This window comes from Alnus glutinosa, chromosome 3 (genome assembly GCF_958979055.1).
Source record: "Alnus glutinosa chromosome 3, dhAlnGlut1.1, whole genome shotgun sequence".
In the NCBI taxonomy this organism is placed as follows: Eukaryota; Viridiplantae; Streptophyta; class Magnoliopsida; order Fagales; family Betulaceae; genus Alnus; species Alnus glutinosa.
The window spans coordinates 33,544,355-33,558,718 of record NC_084888.1 but is presented as its reverse complement, the minus strand read 5'-3'; the positions used below and the strand labels follow the sequence as shown (position 1 = coordinate 33,558,718).

General features: G+C 35.7%; 2 protein-coding genes across 3 annotated transcripts; one reads left to right on the top strand and one right to left on the bottom strand.

Moving 5' to 3' along the window:
* Window positions 1–1,055: 1,055 nt before the first annotated feature.
* LOC133862421 (deaminated glutathione amidase, chloroplastic/cytosolic) lies at window positions 1,056–6,111 on the bottom strand. Its single transcript, XM_062298228.1, has 9 exons — window positions 5,840–6,111; window positions 5,052–5,188; window positions 4,662–4,790; window positions 3,643–3,701; window positions 2,790–2,902; window positions 2,625–2,717; window positions 2,378–2,480; window positions 1,837–1,919; window positions 1,056–1,474 (listed from the first exon to the last, which is right to left on the bottom strand). Exons 1-9 carry the CDS (start codon window positions 6,041–6,043, stop codon window positions 1,433–1,435), a joined length of 963 nt encoding a protein of 320 aa, XP_062154212.1. The 5' UTR covers window positions 6,044–6,111; the 3' UTR covers window positions 1,056–1,432.
* A 1,257-nt stretch (window positions 6,112–7,368) lies between these two features.
* Window positions 7,369–12,551, top strand: LOC133863470 (probable protein phosphatase 2C 38). Of its 2 annotated transcripts, none has more exons than XM_062299405.1 (5): window positions 7,369–7,764; window positions 8,353–8,844; window positions 10,049–10,416; window positions 11,536–11,772; window positions 12,198–12,551. In XM_062299405.1, the coding sequence occupies exons 2-5, from the start codon at window positions 8,520–8,522 to the stop codon at window positions 12,420–12,422; spliced, it is 1,155 nt and encodes a 384-aa protein (XP_062155389.1). In that variant the 5' UTR covers window positions 7,369–7,764; window positions 8,353–8,519; the 3' UTR covers window positions 12,423–12,551. The 2 variants fall into 2 exon arrangements, with proteins under 2 accessions (XP_062155389.1, XP_062155388.1); XM_062299404.1 differs by having other exon boundaries at window positions 7,370–7,764; window positions 10,034–10,416.
* Window positions 12,552–14,364: the final 1,813 nt, after the last annotated feature.

The following is a 14,364-nucleotide window of genomic DNA, read 5'->3' as shown; positions in this document are numbered from 1 at the left end:
AAGGTAACAAATCTTAAGTAAATCTCATCATTAAAAACCAGTTTGCAAAATGAAGGTTCCCTATAACTAATATACATATGATTAAAACTATACTTAATTGATGTGAAACATTTAGGTTTGTAATATATAACTACGCTCCACAGCCGATATCCTAACGACCCGTCATTCCTAGTTGGATGACTTTGTGGGACCCTTTCTTCTACAGGTAGCAACCCTCCCCAAGATGCCTCCTCTCTGACTTGGCCATAAAGTCACAATTCATTTGTTTTCATACTTGACAAGTTGGATTTGATCCTATACTCAATGCGGTGCATGCTATGATACCAATACTTCGTTTGTTTCGACGTAAAATGTTTTCCGTCATAAAATATTTTCAACAAAATCATGATTTTCTTTAAAAATATTTTTCGGCGTTTGGCTCGTACGAAAAATTCACCAACGACGTAAAATAGAATTCGACAATCGTCACCGAAATTCGGCTACGTCCGGCCGCCATCGCCCAAATCTGGCCGGAATAGGTAAGAATTTCCATATTCGAACCAAATTAGCCGGAATCTGGCATAAATTTTAGATTCCGAACAAAACAGCCGAAATCCGACTGTACTGGCCGAAGTCGGCCGTTCTGGTCAAATTCTGGCGAGATTGGCCAGAATCTGTTCTGCCCGAAATCCAGCGACGTCGCAGGATTCTGGCAAGAAATTTCCAGATTCTGGCATGTTTGGTCGGATTTCAGGTGGTTGCCAGATTCCGACAACCATCGTTGGAGTCCGGCCAATGTCGCCGAATTTAAGCAATCGGATACTAAAATTTAGGGTCTTCGTCGGTAGAATTGGGTTACCAATAAACTACATTGCCCAGTGGTGGCGGATTCTCACAAACGTGCGTGCAAGAATGAAGAGTTTAAATCCAATAAACGATTTCTTCAAAAAATTAAAGAGGCTTTTACAGTTAAACTGAAAATGATTTCTGTTGACCATTATTTTTGCCAGTACCAAACACCGAAAAATGCCGAAAATATTTTTTAAAAAACATTTTACGCCGAAACAAGCAGAGTATGAATATAACAAACCTTATATAGAACTCGCCCTTAAAAACCGGTTTGCAAGAAAATAGTGTCCAAAAACTTATATACATGTGGTACTTGTACTACGCACATAGCCAACAGACATGTAAAAACCAGCCAACACCTCACGATTTAAAGATACAAAAATGTAATAAAAATGCAGAAAGGAGACACTTATTGACAGCTCGCAGTGAAGGATATAATAACTTTATTATGCAATTTCAGATGCCATAATAGTATTGTCCTCCCCATAAATTCAGGCAGTAGCAGTTTCATCTTCTGATATAAAGAGTAGAAGGAAGCTTCAAATGGCGCCCTGGCGTACCATTTGTATAGCAAGGGATACAGGATATATACCAGGTCCAAAATTTATAGTGATGCAGATTTCCAGAAGTCAATGGGCTTCCGTTGCTGAAGAAGAATATTAAATTAGAAACACAAGAAAAAAAGGGCATCTTCTATAAACTAAAAATTGATTTAAAGAAAATAAAACTATGCATTTGAGTCGCACGTTCAACAAAGTTCACCACCGGCGACCTCCTGTTAGAGTGCATAAAGGTACATGCATGCACGTGAGGACGTGCAAAGGTGCACGTGCAATCATGCACACGGATTCACATGTCTAAATCCCACTTGAGCTCACAAGTTTAAAAACAAATTTACTTTTTAAGTTAAACACACCTACCATCTAGTCAGTATTGAAAAATAAAATAAAATTGAGGCTCCGTTTATTTCACCGTATTTGCTTCCAGAGATAGATTCATAGAGCTTACCTTGGCAATTGGCATCTTTGCTCTCACTGAATTAATTAGTGAGAAATCAATATCAGCTACAGCAATCCCTGTTGACAGTCGATCTGAAACAGAAAAACCGAACCAGCTGTGAATATTAATGTTGCTGGAGCTGCTAGTATGCATACCACAGGCACCAATAGTTATGCCAACAAATAAAGTAGTATTTTCTGTAAAATAAGTTCAAGTATAAAATTCCACGTCTCAGGGAAGAGAAGGTTGTTCCAAGAATAAGCATTAGACATCATCATGTATTTGGGAGGATGAATGCAGTGATGTTGAACACATCGATGAGAAAATTGCACATAGACTATGTACTTTTCGTGTACGATGGCTTTGCCCTTTTCTTTCAATAAAATTATTATTAATACAAAAAAAAAAATGCACATAGACATCTAGATTGTGAAGCCACACTAATCATGTTGCCAGAAACATCAACTAGTTGACCAACTGTCTTACCGATCACACACATAGAATGTACAAAGGTGAAACTTCAGGATGTACAACGGGACCTAGTTCTCACCAGGAAGTCTACCAACTACAGTTCCCCATGGATCAATAATTAATGAGTCACCGTAGCTTTCTCTTTTATCATTGTTCTTTCCAGCTTGTGCAGCAGCTATGACCTGATGATTCATTCAGCAATCATTCTCAAATTGGAGCAGTAGGGGACAACATAGCATACGAGATGGGCTTGTCAATGGACTTGATTTTACTACAAATGTTCTAACAAAATTATTCTGATACTGGAGGTGAAAGCAAGTTCATACATAGCATTGAGTTTCAATTGCACGAGCACGAAGAAGAATCTCCCAGTGTGCCTGACCAGTTACTTTAGTAAAAGCTGAAGGTACCAGTAGAACCTGCAGATTTGCAAGTGTCAGATTCAACACAAAGTTATCTATCAACCACAAAGCCAGGGAATCCACTCATACCTGTGCATCATGTTGGAACCTAAGCTGCTGGTAGAGCTCTGGGAATCTCAAATCATAGCAAACTGTCAGTCCCAAACGTCCAAGGGGGCTGTCTACAGCAACAATATCCTTCCCTAAAAACATTATAATTTTAGTAGCTTAGATGCCATAAAAAAAAGTGTTTTTCTCACAACATGTACACTATCTAGTTTTAGAATACTAATTGTCCAAAAAGCTTAAACTATTAGGTAATGAGCCCAAAAACTCATCAAATCACACACACCTCCATGGCTCCATCCCCCAAAATGCATTAGGAAACCGCACATGGATCCCTAAAAATGAATAATGATATGAACTTAATTTCCTAAATGAGGAGATACCAAGAATTGAACCAAAGTTCCAACTGACAACAAACATTTGGTAGAATGTTGGGAGAGCCAATTGCTTTGTAGCTTAAGCTATTAAGAAATGAGCTTAACAGTACATATGAATCTCACACATGCAAAATAAAAGAAAAATGTTAATAAGAACAAAGAATAGGGAAACCATATTGGAAGAACAAACTACACAAACAATAAGTTTTCTTTCTTGAAAGGGAAAAAAGAAAAAAGAAAAAAAGGTAGAGCCAAGGAACAAAAAAGGCCAAAAGATTTTATCCAGATCAACAAGCAGGTGTGACCTTAACTTCTCATAAATTTGCAAGAACACAAGATGGGAAGATACTGATGTCAATAGGATTCAACAAAATGCTTTCTTATTTCGCAACATCCGTTTTCTAGAAAAATAAACGAATAAAGCAAAAAGAAAAAAAGTAGAACATGAGGCAATCACTCGTTTAACTTGGATATCATATATGCAACTTCGAAAAAAATACCTGCTTCGGTAAAGCTACTTTCCTTGTATACTCTTCCACCAGGAACATCCACATCAAACCTGAAAACAGAAAGATATTGTTATTTACAGTATCCTGTTGACCAAACAATACCATCACAAACATAGTAGCAGGAGAAACTTTTGTCAACTTGAACTGATACTGCCATTCTCTCTCTCTCTCTCTCTCTCTCTCTCTCTCTCTAACATACAAACACACGCGCACAAGTGCACAAACACAACGCAAACCAACACATGTAAAGGCACACATACACACGTGCGCGCTCGCACACGCCAAGTAATATATCCTGCTTAATCTTTGACAAATGGATTTCATCTCTATGTTGCGCTTATTAGTAGACAAAGTCTAGACACTGTCACTTGACAAGGACAAAGTTTAAAGTTCTCATTCAAGAAACATCTACTGACTTGATAGATTGGATCCTGGGAGACTCTCTCTCTTCTAACATACAAACACATGCACATGTGTTTATAAACCGATACATGTAAAGACGCATACACGCAAACACACACACACACACCAAGTAATATATCCTGCTGAATCTTTGACGAATGGGTTTCAACGCTACATTGCGCTCATCAGTAGGCAAAGTCTCAACACTGTCACTTGACAAGAAGGACAAAGTTTAAAGTCCTCATTCAAGAAAAATCTGCTGACTTGATAGATTGGATCCAGAGAGAGAGCTTAACAGCACTGCATAAGCTACGGAAAAGCAAAAACCTTTCCACCCAATTATAAGTGCTATCTTAAATAGTATGTGCTAGGCACTTTTGTCAAACTAAACATGCATGCATGATGCACGGTTTAAGGACACAGCATTGATAGGGAAAAATCTAACATTTCACTGTACTGAAGAAAATATGAATGAACATTTTAGTAAACTTCACTTTAGAACTATCTTAAACAACAGAAATCTAAATAAATGAAAGCTCAATAATAATTATTGAATGAAGAAGCTTAAAAACAAAAATCCCACTGAAACCCAAAGTTAATCAACTTACAAGTGTATCTTCCGATAAGTGCTTTTAATGTTCCCATAATCATCAATCACAACATGTGTGTTATAAAGGTGTTCATCATCAGTTCCTTTTTCTTGGAAGCCTCCAAGTGACAACCAAATGCTGGAATCTCTGTGATGCATTACAGAACAAAAGTCAATTACAAGAACAACAAAATCTTTACAGAACCCCATTTCTTCCTCCTGGCAACTACGAATCATTTCAAGAATGTAAACGCTAAACAAGAATGAATAATTAAGTAGTGAAGCAGACCTCGAGAAAAATGAATTGCACAATTTACATTAAAGAATAAGCAAAAACCCGGAAATCAAAATAAGTTAAGAAATTGAGAGAGGAGGGGCTGGGATTGATGGTGGGAGTTTCGTTTACCACCTTGCTAGAGAGCAGTATCTTTGCATAATCGGTCCATCTAAGGGTTCTGCGATCTTCACACTGTCCCCATCCTTAGCCCCCACATAAGAGAAAGCTTCGGGAAAGCAAAGTAACTTCACCCCCGCCGACGCTGCTTCCTTTGTAGATAGAAACCCTTAAATTAAACTAAAAAAGAAAAGAACTATAGATATTTAACATGGAAAAATTCTATAGAAACCATATTTAACATTGAGGAAATAACCTAAATCTTAACGAATCGTTTGCATTGAACCAACAAAGTAGCAGTTGGTGTTTACTTGAATGCAAAATGTTGGCTTTTACATGATGCAGTATTAGCTTTTACTTATCAAAAAAAAAAACTTTACAGCACACAACCTGTATAATAATTCGAGATAATCCAGTAAGAACAAATTGCATAATATTGACTTCTACAGTAGCACAATCTCAGTTACACAAAGCCAGGTCCCGAATTGTATAATATTATTAGCCCAATAATGCACGAATTTCCAACCCTCAGACCTAATGAAGAGTCGTAACTCACAAATTTACAATTAGCAAAAGTTATTTAAACTAAAAAAAGACGAGACTTAAAATTCGAATTATTTTTAATTCTAAATTACATGTCAAACATCGTGAAAACCAACTTAGGATTCAAGCTCAGATTAGACGTTTAACAAAAAATAATTGCAACGAAAAAGTTAAGAAAAATTGGAAAAAAAAAAAGAAGGAAAAAAAAAATCAAACACGCAAGTTAGAGATAGGGTTATAAGAAATGTGAGAGTAGCTACTCTGGTTAGGCGAGAGCAGGTGGCGAAATTGGCGGCGAGGTCGTTGATGGAGGTCATCTGAGCGGCGGCGACTCGGACTGAGCTAGCGGCCATGTCTGACTTGGCAGCGGCCGCGCGAGCGAGGCAGGAGCGCGTGGGAGTGATGTATTGGCGCCTCACGCTGATTGGACAAGTAAAAAGAGTGAGGTGAAGACAAATTGGCATCGTTGTCTGAGAGAGGAAGGTCTATTCTAATGCGGGAAATGAATCCCGAACGAGCCAACGGCTTCCTTCGGTATTTTTGCTAGATGACCCTTTATTTTTCTGTATATGTAATACTAGCCCATTACGTTTTAAGCGTTTTTCCGAGTTTTTACCCCTCAAATAAATCGTGTTTTAAAGGAAAATACTTGTCTCTTCGAACTATCACTTAATTGATGATGTCTCTCTTATTATTAATTGTGTTAATATTCTCTCTCAAATTAATAAAAAAATGTCAATGTTTCTCTTAAGACCAACAAAAAAACAAAAAAAACTATAAATTTTTTTAATAAGACAAAAATGTCATTATAAATTCGAAAAAAAACTAAAACTAAAAAAGTAATAAAAAATAAAAATAAAAAACGAATTTTTTTTTTAAAAAAAAAAAAGAAAAAAGAAAAACCAGTTTTTATTTTTTTGTTTTATTTATTTATTTTTTATAACTTTTTGTTATTTTAGGTTTTTTTTTTTAATAATTTTATGAAGGGTATTTTTGTTATTAAGGGGGACATTGAAGTGTTTTGGTAATTTAGGGGGGGACATTGACACAATTGATAGTTTGAGGGACGTTGACAATGAAATGGTAATTTGAGGGAGTTATGTTTACTTTTCACTGTAAAAATTATACCGTTTAGTTGCATTTAGGGAATTCATTTAAGAGAATCAGGACAAAATTGACTCTTCCAACTCAAATCGTGTGTTAATATATTTATATTTTTTTTTATTAAAAGTGACACGTGTCGTTATTTTATTGGCATTGACGTGGTATCTAATGAAATTTGTCAAATTTTTAACGGAATTTGATTTCAGTGAGTGACTTATAAATTTGGCCAACTATAGAGATCTCTGAATTTACTTTGATACTGCATAAAACAATTTATCATTTAAACTAACCACAATGACCGATGGTACAATTTTTCATATACTTTATACCGTTTCTCATTTATCGTACGTGGGCCAAACTGATGGGTCAAGGTCTCGAGAGTAATTCTATATGTACATTAAATATCCATAAAAAAATGAAGTAGCTTTTAAAATTATTATTTGATTAAAATTATTATTTAATTAATCACACACTCAATATAATTTTAAAAATTATTTTATTTTTTTATAAACACTTAATATAAATGTAGAATTACCCGTGTCGGAAGACGGGAAGCAAGACACCCATGAGATTTCCCACGAAAAAAGAAGGTAAAAAAAGAAAGCTGGGAAAAATGTTAATAGAAAACTTTTACTATTTAAAGGAGAGGGAAAGATGAGCAAAGGCTGCCTAAAATGGTGGTTTGTTGCAGGTCAAAGTCAAAACCCCAGGCAATAAATTAGAAAACCAAAACTGAAAATCCAACCCAAAAGCCAAAAGCCCATAGGAGAGGCACCTATGGTGGATTTCAAACCGAGGGAATTTGTTGAATAGACTCTCTTTAAAAGAAATAAAAAAGAAAGAAAGAAAGAAAGAAAGAGAGAAACTAGAACCAGAAACAGCTTCATATAATCTCTGCCTCCCTCTCCGTCTCTCTAGATCTACCCCTTTATACGTTCTGACAACTTCTTTTTTTTTCTTCTGTCAGAACATTCCAAATCTACCTTATTGATGATCAGATAAATGGGTTCTTTTCAGCCAAGGTTATAATTCATAAGTTATACACAAAGGGGTAGAATATTTCTCAAAGCATAGATTCAAGGTATGTTTAGAAGTTCGCGTTGTTTTCAATTCTGTGCCATAATTGTTCAATTATTGTCTTATAATTTTTGTTGTGTCATTTCGTCACAAACCCATGAACTTGTTTGATCTTCAATTGCTGAAAGATTAATGTTTTAACATTTTGATCATTGTGGTAAGCTCAAACCGTGCAGGTTCTGAGAATACCCATTTCTTTGTTTCATCTTTAATAGCTTTCGAATTGATATTACTTGCATTTTGTTCTTTCTTGCAAATTTATGCTGAACATTTTCCGTTCGTACCCATCAATTTTTTTGCTCAAATTTTGGTGCATGTGCATAATTGATTATTCCTGCATTTCTTTTTTCTTCTTACACACTATCGTGTAGTTTCTGTGCACGTTTGATTGATCTTTTATACCTGTACAGGCTGGTGGTGTCCGCAATCCCCCCCCTTCTTTTTTTTTGGATCGTATCGTGCACGCGATAAATTTTTGTTATCTTGAATACCTGCATGGCATGATGTTGTCTAACATCTGATTTTTGTCTCAAATTCATATTCAGTTTCTGCATATACCCATTAAATTTTTTAATGCTTTACACCTTTGCAGATTAATGGTGTCTGCATTCATCAATGAGTATCTGATTTCCAGTACATGTAACTTACTTTTCGAAATTGAGGAGAAATTAGAGCAGAAACTAGGGTTCAACGTTGTTCTTGATAATAGTTTGATGAATAATTTGATTGCTGGGTCATTTGGGTGAGAATGTGTGAGGGATGGTGTCAACTTCATTGATGAAGATTGTGTCACCCTGTTGGAAACCTTCTGTTGAGGGTGAAAACTCCAGTAATCGCGGTGACGTGAGTGGTCGGGTTGATGGTTTGTTGTGGTACAAGGATTCAGGACAGCATGTGAATGGAGAATTTTCAATGGCAGTAATTCAAGCAAACCATATTTTGGAAGACCAGAGCCAACTTGAATCAGGGTCAATGAGTTCGCTTGAATCAGGTCCTCATGGAACATTTGTTGGAGTTTATGATGGACATGGAGGCCCTGAAGCTGCCCGTTTTATAAATGATCACCTATTTAACAATATCAAGAGTAAGTTGTTCTTCCATATTGCAAATCATCTGAGTTTGTGCAATTTGTTATGATGTTGGCTTTATGATTATTTTATTTGTGGGCAGTTCCTCTCATGCAAATGTGGCTAATTAGTAGTTATATTATCTTTTGATCTTTGTGCACTTGGGGAATTCCATATATTCATGGATTTTGATGGTCATGATTTTGCAATTGTACTGATGTTTAGTGCATAGCAGAGTTAAATGGCAAGAGCAAATAGTGTTTTGGTGTTTCAGTTACATGTCTGCTGCATGCCAGTCATGTAGTAGCTTGGATATTGAAGATTCTTTCGATATTTCCTACTCTAGCACTGTCTTCAAAGCTTGTTAATGACATTTGATTATCTTAAAGTATTTAAAGTTAGAATATAAGACCACTTTCAGTAGACTGCATGATAAGACTTGGCAGAAATTAATGAGTGAAGTTTGAGCTCTGTAGTTTAAGATTGTTTTAACAGTGATGGTCTATTCTTATTGCAATGTTCCCATCTCAATGTCAGATTCAGGGTTGGAATTGGTTGCCATTGGTGATAAACCAGAAAAGTGAAAATCATGGAAATCATTTTCCAATAGGTTATAACTGGGGAAGAATCAAGAATAAATTAGGTGTCGTAATCTAAAGCTTCTAAAGGAAAAGGAAGCATGTGTTGTTTTATGGAGTAATTGGTCATATTTTTTTGAGTTCTCTAATAATATGAAATCCATTTGAATTAAAGGATTAAAGGAAACAGGCTTAAGTTAATGCAATAAAAGTGGGTTACATTAGCGTAATCGGAATAATAATTCTGACAATGGATGCATCAATTTTCTATGAGTGGAAAATTTGCTTTTAATTCCTAACCTATTTAAGGTTGCAATTTCTTAGTTGTAAGAATTCAGAAAAATGCATAGTTGTCAAAATATGTAGTGATAATGCATTTGGCAATTAGGTAAAGGTTTTCATGGATGACAGCACCCAGAAAAAATAATTTCCTCTATGTTAAGATGTGCACAATGATCTAGTTTTACATTCTCTCTCTCTCTCTCTCTCTCTCTCTCTCTCTCTCTCTCTCTCTCTCTCTCTCCATTTTTTTAATTTTTTAATTAAATCTAATGCATATATTTTCTTCTTTTATTTTATTTTATTTTTATTTTTCTGGAGCTAATGCATATGTTTACTGACTTGACAGCTATTCGTGCTGCAGAGTTCACATCAGAGAATCAAGGAATGTCAGCAGATGTCATCAACAAAGCATTCTTGGCAACTGAGGAGGAATTCCTCTCTCTAGTAAAGAAGCAGTGGCTAAGTAGGCCACAAATTGCTTCTGTTGGTTCATGTTGTCTGGTAGGCATAATATGCGCCGGACTGCTTTACATTGCAAATGCAGGAGATTCTCGGGTGGTATTGGGAAGACAGGAGAAGGCCGTTAAAGTGGCTAAAGCTGTTCAGTTATCGTCTGAGCACAATGCAAGTGTGGAATCTGTGAGGGAGGAATTGCATTCGCTGCATCCCGATGATCCCCAGATTGTGGTTTTAAAGCACAAGGTTTGGCGTGTGAAGGGTCTGATACAGGTGATTTCTTGAGTATTTGATTTCTTCCACGTTTCTTCTTTATCTTTTCCTGAATAACCTTTTATTTTATATGCTTTCTAAGTCATTGTGTGACCCTCTAAATGTATGAGATTCCTTCGTTGACTTGTGCGCAATTCTTTCTAATCAAGGATATCCTATGGGGTTAAACAGAAATATTAAACATATGCATTGGCTTACGGTTATTAATAGTTTTACTATTTCCGTTTAGTTCTTTAGATTTAGTCTGTATTTCCCTAATGATCATCCTTTGACATGCTATGTGTCTTCCCGACTAGAGAGATGGTAGTGGATTGGGTTAATAAGTAACAGACCCCACCCTATGGGGATAGGTCTGGAAATTAGATAATTGGGGCATTGCAGGTTTGGGTTTAAGATTCTAAATAATGTTGGGTGTCATGTGGGTTCGTATTTACATTAGACATTTTAGTTTTATGCTGTTGTACATAGGATTTGAATGCACATGCTGGAAATATATGCTGATCTTTACAGATAATCTGATAACCTGTTATGTCCTGCCCAGATGGGATTGGTTTCCTATAGATTAATTTGGGTTAGGGTGGGTTCAAGATGATTTACTGAATCCTAAGTCAGGTTCAGGGCAACCTTGAACCTGGTAGGGGTTGGGTTGGGCTGCCATGTCCCAAACCTGCCCATCTGGCTACCCATATTCCCAACTTTCAGTCTTTCTTTGCCCGTAATTTTATCAAATTTTCAGTTTGTCTACATTGTTCACTGAATAAGTTTGGGTATTGAATTAAAAAGAAAAAATGGTTTACAGAAAAAAGTTGGAATTTTTTATAGAAATAAAATATGAATAAGTGTGGAGAATCTAAGTATTCACTTCAACAATACATATTTAGAATATTAATTGTATGTGGCCATTTCAGAACTTCTATTGGTTTTAGTTTAGAATAATTTACAGTTTTTGGGTTCTTAAGTGACGTGCAATATGAGCATTCCACATTTCGAAAACCAGAAAGTTGAGCATGATTCATGACTTGTGGAAGATTCTTGCTCCGGAAATCAGCATGGTCCTTACACAAGGATGACATGCCCAGATAGACAATTACTCTATTAACAGTTTTGACATTCTTGCAGGTTTCAAGATCCATTGGCGATGCCTATTTGAAGAAGGCAGAGTTCAATAGAGAGCCTTTATTGTCGAAGTTTAGACTGCCAGAAACCTTCCACAAGCCAATTCTTAAAGCTGAGCCTGCAATATCAGTGCAGAAACTCTACCCTGAAGATCAGTTTCTTATATTTGCATCAGATGGCCTATGGGAGCACCTAAGCAATCAGGAGGCAGTTGACATCGTCCAGAGCTGTCCACGTAATGTATGATTCCTACTTATTGTTTGTTTCTTTTGTATTTATGTTATTATTGCCATGGGTTTATTTCTAACTGACTTTGGGAAATGATGACATTGATGATATCTTAAGTTACCTTATTTCTTTCATTGAGTTATAAGTACTGGTATACTGGTAGCCTGTTTCCCTCTTCTTCTTCTTCTTCTTTTTCCCAGAATAAGTTGAAGGTATAGTTCTTATGTGTGCAACTAACTAGAGATTTTCACTGCATAATTACAAATAACTAGAGATTCTCTTGCAACCTCGAAGAAGGTTAATTGTTCTTTGAAGCAGCCGCTGCTGACTTTTTCCAATAACATAAATAGTGAAATTGCTTATATTCATTTACTTAGAAGTCATTATTTGTTGAAGTTGCCGCGGGACAGATTTAAATATTTCCTATATTTTTGCAGGGCATTGCAAGGAAACTTGTCAAAGCTGCACTTTGTGAAGCAGCAAAGAAAAGAGAAATGAGATACTCAGACTTGAAGAAGATTGATCGAGGGGTGAGGAGACATTTTCATGATGACATTACAGTTATAGTTTTGTTTCTTGATTCCCATCTGATCAGTCGCAGCTCCTGGCATGGACCACTACTTTCAATCAGAGGAGGTGGCGGTATTTTTGCCAACACCTAGTTTGAGAGGTTATGAATATCTATCCTTGAACCCTATTTTCTTCAATTGTATGGAGAAACATTCTTTTTATTTTACCCTTCAAAGAGAGAAGTTACAGAAAATTATTTTTTATTTTTTTATTTTTATTTTTCCTACTGTGTAGCGATGCTTTCACGGAAACATTTTCCTGTAAAGCCATGAGAAATCTCACCATAAATGGTAGAGGGCTAGACAGGGGAATGCCTTGGGAAACATCTTCTGTAGGAATTGTCTGGTGATTGAATGGCATATGATACTAAAAAACAACTTAAAAATAGGAATGTTTTTTTGCTCTGATTGCCTAATAACATAACTAATGTTATCACGGAATGTGACTCAAACATATGGATAACATTCTGTTTCACATTGTCTAGTTGCCTTTGTTTGGTAGCTGTTAACAGGTTATTAGGAATATTGAAATTGAAGGCAACTCGAGAACAAGAATAATAGTTGATTTTTGAGTGATGCTAGACGACGCAGATCAAGTAATCAAGATTTGTTAGTGATCCAACTACCTTATACATGGAGTTGCAACTTGTACAATTTCAAATGCTTTGTGCAGAAGTTTAAACCACCCCTCTTCAAAAACCTGTGATGTATACTCTGTTGCTTTAGGATTTTCTTTTTCCTCTATTCATGGGTCTCGGCCATTTGTTTTGTGTATACCCTGGCCTGCATCATGATTTTCCTAGGTGTGAAAATTAGTGAAATCTGGGGTTTACTCCCCAGGGTGGGTCCAAAGGGCCCTGCCTTGGTGATGGTCCATGTTATTAAAAAAAAAAAATGTTTGCAAGATATTCTATTGTGGTTTTAGTTGTAGCTGGGGCTTCACTGCTTAATCAGGACAACAGGTTTAGCAGGTCATTGTTATTGTGGTTCCTTCGAATTTAACAAGAGGCAATATTTTGTTAAATGCATACAAGGACCACAATGATGCATAAAACGTCTGTTTCAAATGTCTTTTGTATGTGTGGAAAATCCACCTATAAAGCTTTTGGACAATTTTTTTAATCCATAAATTGATATTTTTCTTTGGAGTTTTAAAGTGATTTTCACCCGATCTACAAATTTAATATATTCCCTTTGAGCATGTGATTCGCTATGAGGAAATATGTCAGTTTAATATGTAACAGTTTACTTGAACGCTTTTGAATTTGCTTTTCGACTCAAGATAAGGCCAAGCAACTTTGGCTCACCAAGAACAGAACACTACTAAAGTTAAATTCAAACGGGGCTGAAGTAATTTCCTTGACTAATGCAGTAGTCCATCTTGTAATTAGGTTGTGACGCTATGTTCCCGTTGGGGAATTTCTTGGATGATGGGGTAATATATCACTGTAAGAGTGTATATACAAATATGGTTATTTGCAATATCTGTAACTGTTTTTACAAAATGTGAATATCACTTTAAGATATTCGCATATGTATTATGTTTTTACTAATCATATCCGCGCGATTATTATAGTTATTAAATGCGGCAATTATCAGCTATTCACATATTAGGTGATGGGTTGTCTTCTTTGGGTCTCTATTAGAGCTTATTTTAAACGATTTTAAAAATAATTTTGGACAATTTTTAGTGTTTTTTAGCTTGTTTTAATTTTTTTAAGCTCTAATATTTTAAAAAATATATTGATTTTACATTACTTTTGCTTTTTCGTGTAACAAGTACTACACGAAAAAGCAATACAACCAATCAAACCAATGTAAACATAACCTCTACCTAATCCAAAACGACATTATTTTGGTATTAAAACACCAAAACAACATCGTTTTAGTGAATTTATTAAATATAATATATATATATATATAAGAAATATATAAATAGTTGCGGATGTGGTTAATAACCCCATCTGCATACAGATAATAGATGCGTATGGATACCCGCATGTACGCCTCTATATATCAGGTCATTAAGGCTGTG

Coding starts and splice junctions, on each gene's coding strand:
- LOC133862421 (XM_062298228.1), bottom strand. CDS start 6,043: ATGCCAATTTGTCTTCACCTCACTCTTTTTACTTGTCCAATCAGCGTG. Junction 2,718..2,789: donor GGTTCCAACATGATGCACAG/GTATGAGTGGAT, acceptor GCAAATCTGCAG/GTTCTACTGGTACCTTCAGC. Junction 1,475..1,836: donor CAAAGATGCCAATTGCCAAG/GTAAGCTCTATG, acceptor ATTCTTCTTCAG/CAACGGAAGCCCATTGACTT.
- LOC133863470 (XM_062299404.1), top strand. CDS start 8,520: ATGGTGTCAACTTCATTGATGAAGATTGTGTCACCCTGTTGGAAACCT. Junction 8,845..10,033: donor CCTATTTAACAATATCAAGA/GTAAGTTGTTCT, acceptor CTGACTTGACAG/CTATTCGTGCTGCAGAGTTC. Junction 11,773..12,197: donor TCCAGAGCTGTCCACGTAAT/GTATGATTCCTA, acceptor ATATTTTTGCAG/GGCATTGCAAGGAAACTTGT.